Raw genomic sequence first — 16,836 nt, forward strand, 5'->3', positions numbered from 1 at the left:
CTCCCTCCCTTCCCTCCCCTCCCCCCCTTTCCCCTTCTTCCCTCCCTCCCTTCCCTCCTTCCGTCTGTCCTTCTTTCTCTCTCTCTCTCTTTTTTTTTGTTTTTGGAGACGGGGTCTTACTCTGTTGCCCAGGCTGGAGTGCAGTGATTCAGTCGTAGCTCACTGCAGCCCAAACTCTGAGGCTCAAGTGATTTTCCTACCTCAGACTCAGTAGCTGGGACTTACAGGTTCACACTACCACAGCTGGCTAACAAACTAGCGTTTTCTAAACTTATTTGACCAGGGATGTTTTATTCACTTAAAACACCTACTCATAGAATTTATACTTTCTGGAACCTGTTCTGAAGGAATGTATCTGAACTAATGTTGAATATCTTATAAGTGCGATAAAACCAGGTATATTTATCTTTTACTCTTTTCAAATATTTTATGTTATAGGTAATATATGACAATTTATATATTTTAAACAACTTTATTGAGATATTTGCAGTTCAGTGGATTTTAGTATTATAATCTATTCATGGATGTGTGCCACTTTCACCAGAGTACATTTTAAAACATTGTTATCACCTCAAAAAGAAACCTCTTTCCCTTTAGCTCTCATCCTCCATTCTGCCTGCCTACCTGCAGCCCTGAGAAATCAAGGGCTATTTTTCTGTGTGTATAGATTTCTCTATTCTAGACATTCCGTGTAAAAAGGAATCATACAGTGCATGACCTTCACTTGGCATGATGTTTCTAGGGCCTCTGCATTGTGGTATGTTAGTACTTCATTTTCAATTTTATTTTTACTCATCGTATTTTTAGAGACAAGGTCTCTGTCTGTGTCATCCAGGCTGGAGTGCAGTGGTGTGATCATAGCTCAATGCAGCCTTGAATTCCTGGGCTGAAGAAATCCTCCTGCTTCTGCTCCAGAGCTAGGACCACAGGCACTTGGCACTGATTTTATTATTTTTTATTTTTGTAGAGTTGGGGTCTTGCTATGTTGCCCAGGCTGGTGTCGAACTACTGGACCCAAGCCATCCTCCTTCCTTGGCCTCCAAAAGCATTGGGAGTATAGGCAAAACCTACTGTGCCTGGCCAATACTTCATTCTTTTTTATGACTGAATAATATTTCATTGTGCGGATACCATATTTTCTTGATACAGTCATCCGTTGATAAACATTTGGGTTGTTTCTACCTTTTGGCTATTATGAATAAATACTGTAATCAGCATTTGTATACAAGTTTTTGGGTGGATATGTGTTTTCGTTTCTCTTGGGTGTGTATACCTCAGGGTAGAATTACTGTACTATATGCTAGCACCATGTTTAATTGTTTAAAGAACTGGTAGACTGTTTTCCAAAGTGGCTGCACCATTTTACATTCCCATTAGTAGTGTTATGAGGGTTCCAGTTTTTCCACATTCTTGCCAACACTTGTTATCTGATTTTTTGAGTATAGCTATCTTAGTGGGTTTGAAGTGGTATCTCCTTGTGGGTTTGATTTGCACTTCTTTAGTGACTACTGATGTATAGTATATTTTCGTATGCGTATTATGTATATTTTCAATGAAGAAATGTATTTTGTATTCTTTACTCATTTTAAATTGATTTATCTTACAATTGAGTATTGAGTAACAACAGTTTTTAAAATATATTCTAGATGCAAGTCCCTTATCAGATATCTGATTTGCAAAAATGTGTTCCCATTCTGTGGGCTCTGTTTTCACTTTCTTGATAGTGGCCTTTGAAGCATAGTGTCTTTTGAAGTTTTTAATTTTGATGAAGTTCAGTTTACTTGTTTTTTTCTCTTGTTCATGCTTTCAGTGTCCTACATTATAAGTATATTTTTGTTACCCTATTTTAGCTGAGTCAAAGCAATAGGCTTCATTTGATTTGTCAATGTTATGGAAAAAATAGCTAAAATAGTTTAAAATAGTTATCATTAGCCTCGAGACTATAATATGTTGATGCCTTTTTATAACATGGAATCAAGTGGCATTTGGCTGAAAATTCCAATCATGGTGTAAAGTAAATGGAAAATGATATGTTTTAATTGAATTAAATAGCATAATGAAAAATAAAATCAATATTATTGATTTCAAGGCATTTTATTCAATAAAATTCTTTTTTTCCTCAAAATTTACTCCATTGATTCTACTCTACCACTGACATTTCCCTTTGCCATTAACCTTCAGACAATATAAAATGACTGTTAGATGAGGAAATTAATGATTGACAGCTGGACTAGAAGTGGCTTTTCATTGGTAAAAGAGCTTGAGCATGAATGGTGATATGTAATGAGATTATATGTGTTGTTCATTGGAATATATTTAGAAAAATCATGTAAAGCTCTTTGCTTTAGGAGACGAGGATGAAACTGGTTGTTTTTTTTTTTTTGTGAGACAGAGCCTCGCTCTGTTGTCCAAGCTGGAGTGCAGTGGCGTGATCTCGGCTCACTGCAAGCTCCACTTCCCGGGTTCACACCATTCTCCTGCGTCAGCCTCCCGAGTAGCTGGGACTACAGGTGCCCACCACCATGCCCGGCTAAATTTTTTTGTATTTTTAGTAGCGACGGGGTTTCACCGTGTTAGCCAGGATGGTCTCCATCTCCTGACCTCGTGATCCGCCTGCCTTGGCCTCCCAAAGTGCTGGGATTACAGGCATGAGCCACGGAGCCCGGCCAAAACAGTTGTTTTAAAATTATGTTTCCTTTATATAGGACTTGGGCTTCTATTAGGGGTTAAGGAGGGGAAGGCCTTACTTCTAGACTTCCGTCACAGCAGTTTCGTTTTAATATATTTTACAGAGTAGGAGCTCATTGAGATGTATTTTGAAAGGAGAGCTTCTCTCTCTCTCTCTCTTTTTTTTTTTAAAGGATAGTAAATTGGAATGTACTGGTACAGAGAATTGAAATATGGGAGTTTTCTGCAAGCTTGTTGAGAAATCACTTTTCTACCAAAGATATCATAGTATTTCTTCCGGAGTCAACGATAGGGTGACGTGGTATTCCTAAAATCCTACTTCATACTTTTTAGTAAAAGACTTTAGAGATGTAATCAAATGCATCTCAGTATAAAGGGCGTTTCATTGGGGCTAACTTCTACTTTTTCATGTAGTTTTGGACTAACACGTGTGTCTTTATACTCAGCACTTCATACCATGTTTGTTTACTTCACAGGTTATGAGTGCCAGCGAGCCTCCTTGGATAGAAGCATCGTCAGCACTTTATTAATGATGGATAGTGAGAATAAACCTGAAAACGACGAGGATGGAAAGATAAACAAAGAAGCACAAGACTTGACAAAGCTTTCATCCCATAATGAAGATGGTGGGCCTGTGTCTGGTGTGACAGCAAGTTTCCCTGAGAATTCTATGGGCAAAAGAGGTTTTTCAGAATCATCGAACTTTGATAGTGTTGTTACAGGAGAAGACATAAATAAACATGCTTCCAAACGTAGGAGATTAGATGAGGCAGAGCCCCTTAAATCTGGAAAGCAAGGTGTTTGTCGATTAGAAACTTCTGAGAGCTCAGTCACAGAAGAGGGTATTGCATTAGATGAAACAGGAAAGGAGACCTTTCTGAGCGACGGCACAGTTGGAGGCACGTGTCACCCAAATGCCCTTTCCCCTTCTCACAATTTTAGCACTATTGATGTTGTTTCTCTGAAAACAGACACTGAAAAAACATCTGCTCAGGAAATGGTTTCCCTTGATCTGGAAAGAGAATCGCCTTTCCCCCTGAAAGAAATTAGTGTTAGTTGTACCATGGGGAATGTAGATCCAGTTCTCAAGTGCAGCATCTGTGGGCATTTGTTTTCTTCTTGCTCTGACTTGGAAAAACATGCTGAGTCTCACATGCAGCAGTCTAAGGAACATACCTGTTGTCACTGCAGCCACAAAGCAGAGAGCAGCTCAGCGCTACATATGCATATCAAACAAGCACATGGGCCACAGAAGGTCTTTTCTTGTGATCTTTGTGGTTTTCAGTGTGCAGAAGAAAACCTGTTGAATGCACATTATCTTGGCAAAACACATCTCCGTCGTCAGAATCTGGCTGCTCGTGGAGGATTTGTACAGATCTTAACAAAACAACCTTTTCCTAAAAAATCATGTACAGTGGCAACAAAAAATGTTCCCTCAAAACCAAGAACTTCTAAACCAATAGCAAAGAATAGTGATTCGAAAGGATTACAAAATGTGGGAAGCAAATTTAAAGATTTCAGAGGAAGTATTTCTAAACAAAGTGGTCGTAGCAGTGAGCTTCTTGTTGAAATGATGCCTTCCAGAAATACTTCGTCACAGGAAGTAGAGATTGTTGAAGAAAATGTTACTTCCCTTGGTGTAGCTCAGAATCCTGAAAACCAGAGTAAAAAGCTAGACACCTTAATAACCTCAGAGGGTCTCTTAGAGAAATTGGAATCTACCAAAAATACCCTGCAGGCAGCAGCACACGGTGTCAGTGTAACCTCGAGGCCAAGACCCGAGCGAAATATTCTCGTGTTGGGTAATAGCTTTCGTCGACGAAGCAGCACTTTCACCTTGAAGGGCCAGGCAAAGAAAAGGTTTAATCTTTTGGGAATTAAAAGAGGCACAAGTGAAACTCAGAGGATGTATATGAAACACTTGAGAACACAGATGAAAACACACGATGCAGAATCAGTGCTGAAACACCCGGAAGCGAGCAGCAGCGTACAGAGGCTGTGTGTGACTACCTCAGAAACCCAGGAGGTGGAGCAGGGCCGGGGGAGCGCCCGTCCTCTGGACTCTGGGCTGGACTCCCTGACAGTGAAGCCAGCTTCTGACTGTCAGACGTTGTGTGCTTGTACGGACTGTGGGCAAGTAGCTACAAATAGGACAGATTTGGAAATCCATGTGAAAAGGTGCCATGCCAGAGAGATGAAATTTTACTGCCATACTTGTGACTTTTCCAGTATGTCAAGAAGGGACTTAGATGAACATTTGCGCAGTAACCAGCATCAGCAAACTGCTTCTGTCCTGAGTTGTCAGTGTTGTTCATTTATATCCTTGGATGAAATGAATCTTAGAGACCACATGAAGGAAAAGCACAATATGCATTTTCTTTGCACCCCTTGTAACTTGTTCTTTTTGTCTGAAAAGACATGGAAGAACACAAAGCCACCGAGAAGCATCTTAGTTCATTGGTTCAACCAAAGACTTTGCAATCATCTAACAGTGATTTGGTTTTACAGACTTTACCTTTAAGTACTTTAGAATCAGAAAACTCAAAAGAGTCTGTGGATGACTCAGGAAAAGCATCTCAGGAAGAACCTGTGAAGTCCAGGGTAAGCCATGGTAATGAAGTGAAGCATTCCAGTAAGCCTCAGTTTCAGTGTAAGAAGTGTTTTTATAAGACAAGATCTTCTACTGTTCTCACGAGACATATAAAGCTTCGGCATGGTCAAGACTATCATTTTCTTTGTAAAGCTTGTAATCTTTATTCATTGAGCAAAGAAGGAATGGAGAAACACATTAAAAGAAGCAAGCATCTTGAAAATGCTAAGAAAAATAATATTGGCTTAAGCTTTGAAGAATGTATTGAAAGGGTATGTATAGGTGCAAATGATAAAAAAGAAGAGTTTAATGTTTCTGGAAATGGAAGGATTGAAGGCCATGTAGGTGTGCAATTACAAGAGCATTCTTATCTTGAGAAGGGCATGCTGGCGCCTAAGGAACTGTCACAGTCTGGTGGTAGCACCAAAGATGATGAATTAGCTTCAACCACTACTCCAAAGAGAGGGAGACCTAAAGGTAACATCTCACGGACGTGTTCACACTGTGGTCTTTTGGCCTCTAGTATTACAAACTTGACTGTTCACATTAGACGAAAACACAGTCACCAGTATAGTTATTTATGCAAAGTGTGTAAGTATTACACTGTAACTAAGGGAGATATGGAACGTCATTGTGCCACCAAGAAACATAAAGGACGGGTAGAAATAGAAGCAAGTGGAAAACACAGTTCAGATATCATTGTTGGCCCTGAAGGGGGTAGCCTTGAAGCTGGTAAGAAGAATGCGGGCTCAGCAGTGACCATGTCAGATGAACATGTTAACAAACCTGCTGAGTCACCCACCTCTGTTTTACAAAAGCCAGATCATGGAAACTCAGTTGAAGCCGAAGTTGAAAGTGTATTTCATTCTCTAGATGGAGAAGTTAACAGCCATCTTCTTGATAAAAAGGAGCAAATATCTTTAGAGCCAGAGGACTTCGCCCAGCAGGGGGATGTGTACTCCCAGAGAGATGTTACAGGCACAGGTGAGAATAAGTGTGTGCACTGTGAGTTTAGTGCTCACTCCTCTGCTTCTCTAGAGCTGCATGTAAAACGGAAACATACAAAAGAGTTTGAGTTTTATTGTATGGCATGCGATTACTACGCGGTGACTCGTCGCGAGATGACCAGGCATGCAGCAACAGAGAAACACAAAATGAAAAGGCAGTCTTATCTCAACTCTGCTAATGTAGAAGCAGGTTCTGCAGACATGTCCAAAAACATCATTATGCCTGAGGAAGAGCATCAACAAAATTCTGAGAAATTTCAGATAATTTCAGATCAACCATCTGATACTCTTAAATCTAGAAATGCTGCAGATTGCTCTATTTTAAATGAGAATACTAATTTAGATATGTCTAAAGTGCTCTGCGCTGCTGACTCCGTAGAAGTTGAGACTGAAGAAGAATCTAATTTCAATGAAGACCATTCCTTTTGTGAGACTTTCCAACAGGCTCCTGTCAAGGATACAGTTAGGAAACCTGAGGAGATGATGTCCCTTACTATTTCCTCAAACAATGGCTCCCCAAGCAGATTTCAAAATGAAAATTCAGGAAGCTCTGCTTTAAATTGTGAGATAGCAAAGAAAAACCATGAGGTATCAAATGATGCAGGTGAGCTGCCTGTCCATTGTGAGGGTGAAGAAGGAAGTGCAGGAGATGGCGGAGTTGTTGTCTCCCACAGACACCTGTGCCCTGCACTGCTCGATGGGGAGCGCTTGGCTGAAAGCCCTGCACTTGTTGTGACAAGAATAACCAGAGAACACGGAAATCTGGAGAGCGGGGGTCAGAACAAAGTTGCGCGTGGTCATGGTTTGGAAGACTTGAAAGGTGTCCAAGAAGATCCCACTCTGGAGAATAAGGAAATTCTGATGAATTCACAAGATGAAACAGAAATTATTTTGGAGGAGGATGGCCCAGCTTCTGATAGCACAGTTGAAAGTAATGACGTCTATGAAACTATCATTAGTATTGATGATAAAGGGCAGGCCATGTACAGTTTTGGCAGGTTTGACTCCTCCATAATAAGAATAAAGAATCCTGAAGATGGTGAGTTGATAGACCAGTCTGAAGAGGGCTTGATAGCAACCGGAGTGAGAATTAGTGAACTGCCCTTGAAAGACTGTGCTCAAGGTGTGAAAAGGAAGAAATCTGAAGGCAGTTCCCTTGGTGAGTCTACACGAATTCGCTGTGACGATTGTGGCTTCTTAGCAGATGGACTGAGTGGACTGAACGTTCACATAGCCATGAAGCATCCTACTAAAGAGAAGCACTTCCATTGTTTACTCTGTGGAAAGTCATTCTATACCGAAAGCAACCTTCACCAGCATCTGGCTAGTGCCGGCCACATGAGAAATGAGCAGGCCAGTGTGGAAGAGCTTCCGGAGGGAGGGGCCACCTTTAAATGTGTCAAGTGCACAGAGCCCTTTGATTCTGAACAGAATTTATTTCTACATATTAAAGGACAGCATGAGGAATTGCTACGGGAGGTGAATAAGTATATAGTGGAAGACACTGAGCAAATCAACCGCGAGAGGGAGGAAAACCAGGGAAACGTCTGCAAGTATTGTGGGAAGATGTGTCGAAGCAGCAACTCAATGGCCTTCCTGGCACACATTCGCACTCATACAGGTATGTAGCTCTGCAGCAAGCCGAGTCAGTGAGGACGCTGGGCCATTTGTTCCCATCCAGATAATGCAGCCCTACCTGTGGCTGCTCATTGACTTTCCACCCGGTTCACGTTTCGCTGCTGTGTGCTGCTCTGCTTATGTCTGTAATAAGTCATTGTTGACACTTAACATTTTTAAGGGTAATTAAGCCCTAGTGATTTGAAAGGCAGGTTAGTTGACAAGTTTCTTTTAATTTTGTCAAAAAGCCTAGTCCCTCTGATGCCTTTTAAAAACTGCTGTCTGTTGCAGCTTTTCAGTTGTTTCTGAGTCCTAATTATTTGGTTTTCCAAAATCTATATTAAGGAGCACCTTATAATTTCAGAAGACATGTTAAGTGACTTTTAAGGAATGGAAATATCAAATTTTCTTACAATATTACAGATGTAAAAATATTCATCAATAGATACTTTATATCCAAAAGTATAACTTCCAGGTAACAAGATTCTACCTTTGTGGGTCAAAATTAGCCACCACTTTCCAAAGTTAACATGTGCTGGGGATCTGCTGTTCCTGGAGGGAGCACCTGATTTAGTCTCTGTGCTCTGTCACAGTTAGTGTTCCATTTTAATGTTTAATTTTAGGTGGAAAGTTTTTTAAAAAACATTTTTTTTTGGTGGAAAATGCATAAGCTACTGTTCTAAATTTATGTAAAAATTCACTGCACTGTTTCTATAAACCTGCCATACATTCTTTATTTTAAATAGACAGCTTTTCTAAATCATTGTGCTCTGCTTAGACAAGTTCTGTCTTCATGGTTGAATTTATGAGTGGATTTGAATAATAAATTCACATTTCAATGAACATATTTTCATTAAAACTGTAAGGTTTATTTTACTGTACTTTTAAATAATGGCTTATTATTAAAGCCATACTTTAAATTCATACAGTTTTTGAAACTTAGTGCATGGTTACAAGGAAGAAGACAAAAGCCTATGAAGCATTATTACCAGTTTAGGGTGATTAAAGATAGATAAAAGTTTTTCATTGAAGGAAGTAATGGGGCAACCTGCATAAGATTCATCTAAATAAATACAAACATTGTACTTTTGATCCCAAATATTCCCATGCACTGCAGCCGTTTTTGGGGAATAAGTCCAAATGCTTATTTGTTTGCACTGTTAGTATCTCTCTCAGTGCCTTGTTGCAGCTTTCTTTCTGAAATGATACAGTTTTAGGAATAAGACTTGTTCACATGCGGAGAAAATATGTACTTTCTTAATATGCCCTCTTAAGGCAGATAAAACTGAATAAAACTAAGAGGAAGATGCTAATGGAGCTCTTTTTAGAATTCTTTATGCAACTGTCTGGTCAAGACATGTTGCTTATAATTGATGTGTCCATTACTTGAATTCTCTTGTAATTATAGTCAATAAGTCTTGTAAATGTGTTAAAGCTCACTAAAAGCATACAAATTCAAGAACAGAGTAAGGCTAATAATTTAAAATAATCAATGTAGGCATTTCAGCACTTAATTTCCCTTGTGTGTTGATAGCTGATCATTCTTAATCCATTAAGATTTATTTAGTCGTTTACAATGCAAAATAGGTTTGCACTGGTCACTTGTGCCATTTGAAAATGTCCACCAGGTTAAGTGCAGAATGTAGTCCATTAGTCTTCCTTGACTATATGTATTAATTGCATTTAAAATCAAGTTAATGTGGATGTGAAAGTGAGGTAACTATCAATATGTGACAAAGTAACCCTACTTATATAAGTTACATCATTGATTGTAACATTTAGTAAAAGTTAGCATAGTTTTTTTTTTTTTTTTTAAACATCTTGTGTTGGTCTTATCAGAAAGTACATTTTTATTGTGCTTTGAAACACTACCAAGAGCCCTGTTCCTGAGGACACAATACAAGTCTACCATTTCAATTTTGCAAGTCATTTTTTGGGGAAGTTGGTCTCCAGGTTTTAATTCAGGGTTTTTTTTCTTGGAGCATCTTAAAATGAATTGCTTTTCACATACTTTGCTTATGTCCATAAAATAGTAATGCAGAGACTGTTATTAATGGTTAACTGGAAAAGAGCTTACTCTTCCAATCCCTGTTTTCATATTTTGTGATTTACTATATGTTTTATATAACCTTTTCTTCCTATCCTTAGCAGGATAAAAGCAGCACTATGAGAAATAAATGAGTTTTGGTTATCAAGCATTGTAGGAAAAAACATCCTAGAGTCCCCCCGTGTGCTTGCTTCTGTGAAGCAATCAACATGACCAGAAAGGGCAGTCTTCCCTTTCACATTACATTAGCAGGACTAAAAAACTTCGTTTTTGTTTCTCCTGCATTGGTCTGTTAAAGCTTTTATTTCATGTAACATGGGCTACTGTTAAGCTACCAGATTGTCTGAAGCCATTCATTTTATGTTTAGAGTTCTGGTCACTAATGCCATCTCAAAATGTTCCAGGGAGATAGGGAGTGTGTGACTTCACTAAGAAATTCTGAAGTTAGGGCTGGTAGTGTTTGTAGCTCAATATGTGACAAAGGAAAGGCAGCTCAGTAGGAGAGTTAATTTGTAGACTTTAAGCACAGTGACCTCAAATACTTAACATTGTTCACTGCTTCATCTGTGTCCCACATTAGTTGGCTCTTGGTATATCTTGATGAGTGAATAAATGAATGAGCAGGTGAATGAATGAATGAAGCGTTTGAATGTGTTAGGGAGGGTTATAGAATGATGGCTGTGGTCGTTAAATGATCGATAATATACAACTTCCTTCATTCCTTTAAGATCTAAAGGCTTTCATTTGGTATTTTCTCTTTAATGCTAATGGCACATCTATGTATGCATAGCAATTACTAACCACTGATGGTTGAGGAGCCCCTGTAGGCCTGAGCGAAGACCTGGATTTTAATGTCTTTGAAATTCTTTCAGTAAAGTAACAAGGTACCGGAAAGATAGAGAGCCTCTTGAGTTTTTCCCTTTGGAAAAACCTTATGGACCAAATGAAAACCAAAAAACCTACTGAGAATAGTGATGTTCCAAGGAATGGAACTATTGCAAATAATACTGTTTTTAATAATCAAAATGTACGTGAGAGAAATATTTAGAGATCTGCAATTTTACAATTTTGTCTTACAAATGCTCTGCCTGCATTCATTTTGGAATGTGCATAGCAAACTTAAAAACGGAAATGTTATTAGTTAGGAAAAAAGGCCCCCCCCCCTTTTTTTTAATGCAGAGAAGTGTTACCTCTGCTAGCATTTGAATTTTTATGGCACAGAAAGGAGATGTTAACACAGTCTACTCTGAATATAAGATGTGAAGAATAGGCAAGGCCTCCATGATTCTGGGTGAAGCTGTCAACACAGTAACTCATTTATGTATTGTCAGCATGCTGTGCTGTGATCACTGAGACCTGCAGAAACTAGAGTTTTCCACAAAGGAGCCATGTACAGTAAATTGCACACACCAGAGACCCCATGTCCGTGTCTCTGTGGCATCTGTGCCACAGGAGGAGGAGCTAGTCACATGGCAGTGCTGCGTGAGCAGAACGAAAACTCCAACCCATGGGGCCTTTTACATCCATTCACCAAAATTGTAATACAAATAGTGGGAGAGGTTGGTCTTCTTTGTTTTGAGTCCTAATATTGTTACTTAATAATGTCCTAATGACCCTATTATCTTTAGAGCATTTAAATTCAAAGTATTGGTAAATTGGTTCTTCACACACTTTACAAAGGAATTCTATGTCTTAGTGAAAGGTTGAAAGCAGTGATAGGTTTAGTTGTCTCAGAATCATTTAAATAAACTGTAGTTTCTAACGTGACTGATAGAATGTGAGTACTGTAAGCTGCAGTCTCAACCTGCTTTTGACATTTAAACACATAAACCTGCCTAGATATAACCATTCAGGTGCTAAATATATTTTACATCTACTTCTAACAGCAGAAATGGAAATATTAAGAGATCTGGCTTCATTGTCACTGAACTGTGAAATATTCAACCTTGTCTGCCGGTGCTTAGTACTGTTGACTTTTTTATTTGTTGGAAGATGAAAATTAAATGCTTCACTTTTTTTGTCAGCTTTTGGGAATTAAATTGAAATTTAAGACTCTAAAATTTTTTACTGAGTACTTCAATTTCAACAAAGTATTCTTGGAGGATTTTTTTTTTCCCCAAGGACACTGCACAAAGGGTTCATTGATCAAATATGATTTGTTGCAATTTTTTTAATTTGAGCTCTTTTTGTATATTTATTAAAGTTCACATACTTCATGTTCTATCTAACTATAGTAGAGGGAGTATTTCACCATATAAGTACTAAATATGATACGAAAAGTCTGGAAACATACTGTACTGATTTTAAATTGGTTTTTACTATTTTGATTTATTTGAAGATGTAGTGGTTAGAAAGTTTGGAAATGATGTATATACTTTATATCTTAAAAGAGTGTTGTTTCTCATTAATGTGGATAATGATCGTCTGTTAATATGTTTTCCTTTCAGTCTTATCTATTACACTAAATGTGTAGACTTTGAAATAATCTTATTTTCTCATTTTTGAGTATAGTTTAATATTTATGAAATGATTTAACAAATTTTGTATGCGTTTTGTGTTCAAATATTTGTCCTTGAAATTAATAACCAAAATGTCAGTTCTTCCAGTTTGTTTAATCATCGATTTTGACTATAAAATGACCATAAAAGCATAAAATTTATCTACTGTATATTTATAAACTGTGTTATTAAAAATATAGATAATAATTTGGGATAAATGTCAGGAAAAAAACCTGAAATATACCATTGTTTTAATGTGGGTAAACTCAAAGCCAGAGAAATATGAGGAAACAAGGAGGTGACCACAGAGAAATGTATTTGATGATAAATATGCTTTTTAAAATATCAGCTGCCCTGTGTGCATTTGTGTTTTAGAAATGTTCCCTTTGAAGTGCTGAGTGACTGTAAGATGTATTTTTGTGAATTGTAAGAAAAATATTTAAAATTATGTAGCTCATCTCATCTACTTAGTACTGCTTAGCAGTCTCACTTTTGAGTTTGAATCTTAGGATTGCTAGTGGAAGTTAGGAAGACTCACTGAAACAAAGTCTTCAGAGTAAAATAATTATGGAATCAGGTCTATTCAACTTATAAATGAATGCAAGTATTCCATTTTGGGTACAGAAATTCTTAATTAGGTTAAAGGTATGATTTAAGATTTAGTCCTCTTTTCTAAGCTATTAGAGATGTATTATTCAAAATCAAATCATATTTTATGTTAAATTTACTCAGGATCAAAACCATTCAAGTGCAAGATATGCCATTTTGCAACAGCTCAGCTTGGAGATGCCAGAAACCATGTGAAAAGGCACCTTGGGATGAGGGAATACAAGTGTCATGTCTGTGGGTGAGTAAACTGGAGACATCTCTGCTGCGTGAACCAGAAGCATGTGCAGGATAGCCATTGTTTCGGAATTCAAAACCGATAGGAGTAAGAGTGGCTAAAATTATGCATGCGTACCCTCCTTTCCATTGTTATGGTAAATTCCTTAAATACAGTTATGACATTCTTCTCCCACTTCTAATCCTGTACTGAAGATGAGCAATTTTATGGGCTACAAGGTCAATTTGAACCTGTAATCTGTAAATTGACTAAATTATAGGATGTTCATTCACATTGCCAGAGAGAACTATAAATTCCATTTAAAGACATAAAAAAAATACATAATATAGCTTTAGGAATGTATAGGTATTTTTTTTTTTCTTTTGCTGTACTGCTTTAATTTTTATCACATTAGTAGCTCTTTGGATCCATTGGACTTATTCTATAAGGAAAACAACAAAAGACTTAATTTCAGATGACTGGTTACTGATTATTACAGGGATGATGCTGAAGAAAACGGTTGTTATTCATTTTGTGTAACTTTATTTCAAAACTTATTTCCTTTTTTAGTTAATGGTTCTTTCTCTGAAGAATCATGTACAATGTTTGTCTTTCAAATGTGTTGCATTTAATAGACAGTGCTAAGGTGCCTTAATGCAAAACTAATTAATTTAGCAGAAATGTTTAAAAGGTTTTAAAATGCTACATCATATATGGTATAACATAGGACATTCAGAGGTGGATTTTAATGCCCTACTTCTGATTAAAAGTATATTTTAATGCTGTTACGCTACAGAAATTAATAAGTGCATCATATAAAAATTCTTCATGTGAAACCTGAGAAACTTGACAGTTCTTATGGCTAATTCACAAAATACCACAGGCTCACTTACATTATGCAATGTGCGCGTATTCTATTAGCTTTATTTTTTTTAGTAGAAGATTCTGCTGATTGATAGTACCATGTAAATACGTTTTATGTCAAAAACAAGTTCTGTTATTTGTTGGACAGTACACTTCATCCCAGGATGCAGCTGTGTATTTTGACCCTTAGGATAGTTTTACAAATACCTTTGCAAGCAGTTTTATGAACCATGGTCTGTGATATATTCATTGGCAGAATTGATGGTTCAGTGACTTGCAGCTAAAGTAAATGAAGATGACCCTTTGCCCTAAAGCCCCCTGAAGATCAGTGGGAGAATGAGTTTTGTTACTACTGATTTTAGCTGCAAGGGTCAAGTGTCAAATGGTTCATTTTAATTGCTGTAGGTCTTGGAAGTTTAAAAGATATCTCACTTATTGTTTTTACCATACGAGTTATAGGAAAGGCGGCGGCCCTGACTCCAGTGAAAATTTGCTATTAGGTGGCAGTAAGCAGTTTTTCTCTCATTTCTGAGAAATAAGTAAACAATTTTTGCATACTCTGTCAATAGAGATCTAATTCCATTCATTTTTTAATTAGGGTTACTAAGACCCTGGAAAGAGAAGAAGAAAGCTTTTCACAGAACAGTTTCTAATGTATCTGGTATCAAAAAGAATACATAATTGATTGGTATTCGTTGTATAATTTGAACAGTGCACACCCTGCTCGCTAACTGCTTGCCACATACAACTGAAATATTGTATGAGTAGTTCATATATTTGATCCTGGAGATACAGAATTGTAAATGATTATACATATATTGAGTTTTATACTGCCTTCAGAGAGAGAGAGCTATGTGTATGTGTGCGTATGTAGAACAAGCATTCTAGAGTCCAGAATTGTATTTCTTCGAATTATGACAGCCATTGAATTTCATCAGACTAGGAAATAATAGTTCTCTTTATTTTTTTACAATGAAATTTGATTTAAAAGTTAGGAAGCAATAATTTTAACAGTGACGCTGAAAGTTCTGAAGAATTGCAGTAAACTGAAGAATACTTATTGATCAATGTAGTTGGAACAGAATGGTAGTGAATTAGGTACCCTTCAATGTTGCAGAAAAAGTATCATAGGTTGTTCCGTATTTCATGTGTTTCAAAGGGATAGGGCAGAGTGTGTAGGTTAAAAAGTAAAGTGAAACACATGAAAAAGTGCAAGGATTGGTTATCAGATGACTGGCACTGGAGAGGATTTGTACATGAACTTCACTGACAAAGCCAATTCATTATCATTGATGGCTAAATAATCTTAGAAATGCTCAGTGGACCTATTAGTTCCTGAACATAAGCAGCTCATGCTGCATTTCTTCATTAGCTTTAATTGCTATAAATTTTACCTTTTATAAAATCATGCTTTAAAAGGTGAAGTGATCTTTCAGGAACATTAACTCTGTAATTTTGTCACAAACAGAAGGTCCTGCCTTATGTTTTCTTTTCCTTAGTAGTTAATAGCTTAGTCTCTGCCTTTTAGAATTTTCTTGATGATGTCTTCATTATTTGAGTTTTAAGGAGTTATTTCTCAAATAGACTTGATCAGTAACTTTAAAAAATTGGGCAGTCACATTTGTAAAGTGAAATGATTGCTCAGAATAGTGTACTCTTTTTCTTAGTAACCTCTTGGTTTTCTTGAAGAAGAAAACTCATATTTTATGGTGAAATTGATGGAAGCAACAAACAGTATTGAGCTCAATATTAATGTCTCAGATTATTTGTTATTAACCTCTTTTTCATTAGATGATTTTGGATGCTCATCAACTGCACGTTTTGTGTTTTTCACTAACACATAGTTTTAGGGTTGTGCATTAGCAACACTCTTGACATGAGCTTTTAAAACTACCTTTTAAACTTTTGTATAAGTTGTCTGAACCTAGACTGATTTTTTTTGAATCTTCAGGATCAATTTTAAGATACCATTACCCCCTCTTACCCTGCCCCATTGGCAGATCTTAACTACTGTATATCTTGGGTTTAAGTTAGTTTGACAGAGGAAGCTGAATGTATTAGATGCCTAATTCCTATTAGGTCGTTAGGATTAAGAATTCAGAATTTAAGTTTTGTTTACTCAAGGTTTTACCTGCTCATGTCATGGTAAACATTTCAAAAATGTATTCCTTTGTACTTCATGTTTTAAGTACATGTTATGGATACCTTCACGTTAAGAGCCATTTATTTTACTTTCACTTTTGGGGGAGCATTTTCCTTTTGAAAAGTAGAGTTTCTTACTTGTTAAAAATATCCAAATGTGATCGAGAGAGGAATTTTATAGAATATAGGTATGTTTATATATAGGCACTTGAATAGTTAACATGAAAATCTGTTATGACTCTGACATAGGGCTTAGTGGGAGAGAAAGTAAGAAATAATAGAAACTATACCTATTTTTTATATTTAATGCTTTTATTTAATAATTTTGTGTTTAGAAAATAGGCCAAGGCCGGGTGCGGTGGCTCAAGCCTGTAATCCCAGCACTTTGGGAGGCCGAGACGGGCAGATCACGAGGTCAGGAGATCGAGACCATCCTGGCTAACATGGTGAAACCCCGTCTCTACTAAAAAACACAAAAAACTAGCAGGGCGAGGTGGCGGGCGTCTGTAGTCCCAGCTACTCGGGAGGCTGAGGCGGGAGAATGACGGGAACCCGGGAGG

General features: G+C 37.3%; 1 protein-coding gene across 1 annotated transcript in view; it reads left to right on the forward strand.

The window, feature by feature from the left end:
• The window catches only part of ZNF407 (zinc finger protein 407), a 478,257-nt gene that overhangs the window by 30,315 nt on the left and 431,106 nt on the right, over positions 1 to 16,836 (forward strand). Inside the window, 3 exon segments of the mRNA XM_017866127.1 lie at positions 3,165 to 5,096; positions 5,099 to 7,906; positions 13,180 to 13,294. Coding sequence (XP_017721616.1) covers positions 3,218 to 5,096; positions 5,099 to 7,906; positions 13,180 to 13,294 — 4,802 coding nt within the window. The 5' untranslated portion in view covers positions 3,165 to 3,217.

Source organism: Rhinopithecus bieti, unplaced genomic scaffold (assembly GCF_001698545.2).
Source record: "Rhinopithecus bieti isolate Rb0 unplaced genomic scaffold, ASM169854v2 scaffold_84002, whole genome shotgun sequence".
Classification (NCBI taxonomy): domain Eukaryota; kingdom Metazoa; phylum Chordata; class Mammalia; order Primates; family Cercopithecidae; genus Rhinopithecus; species Rhinopithecus bieti.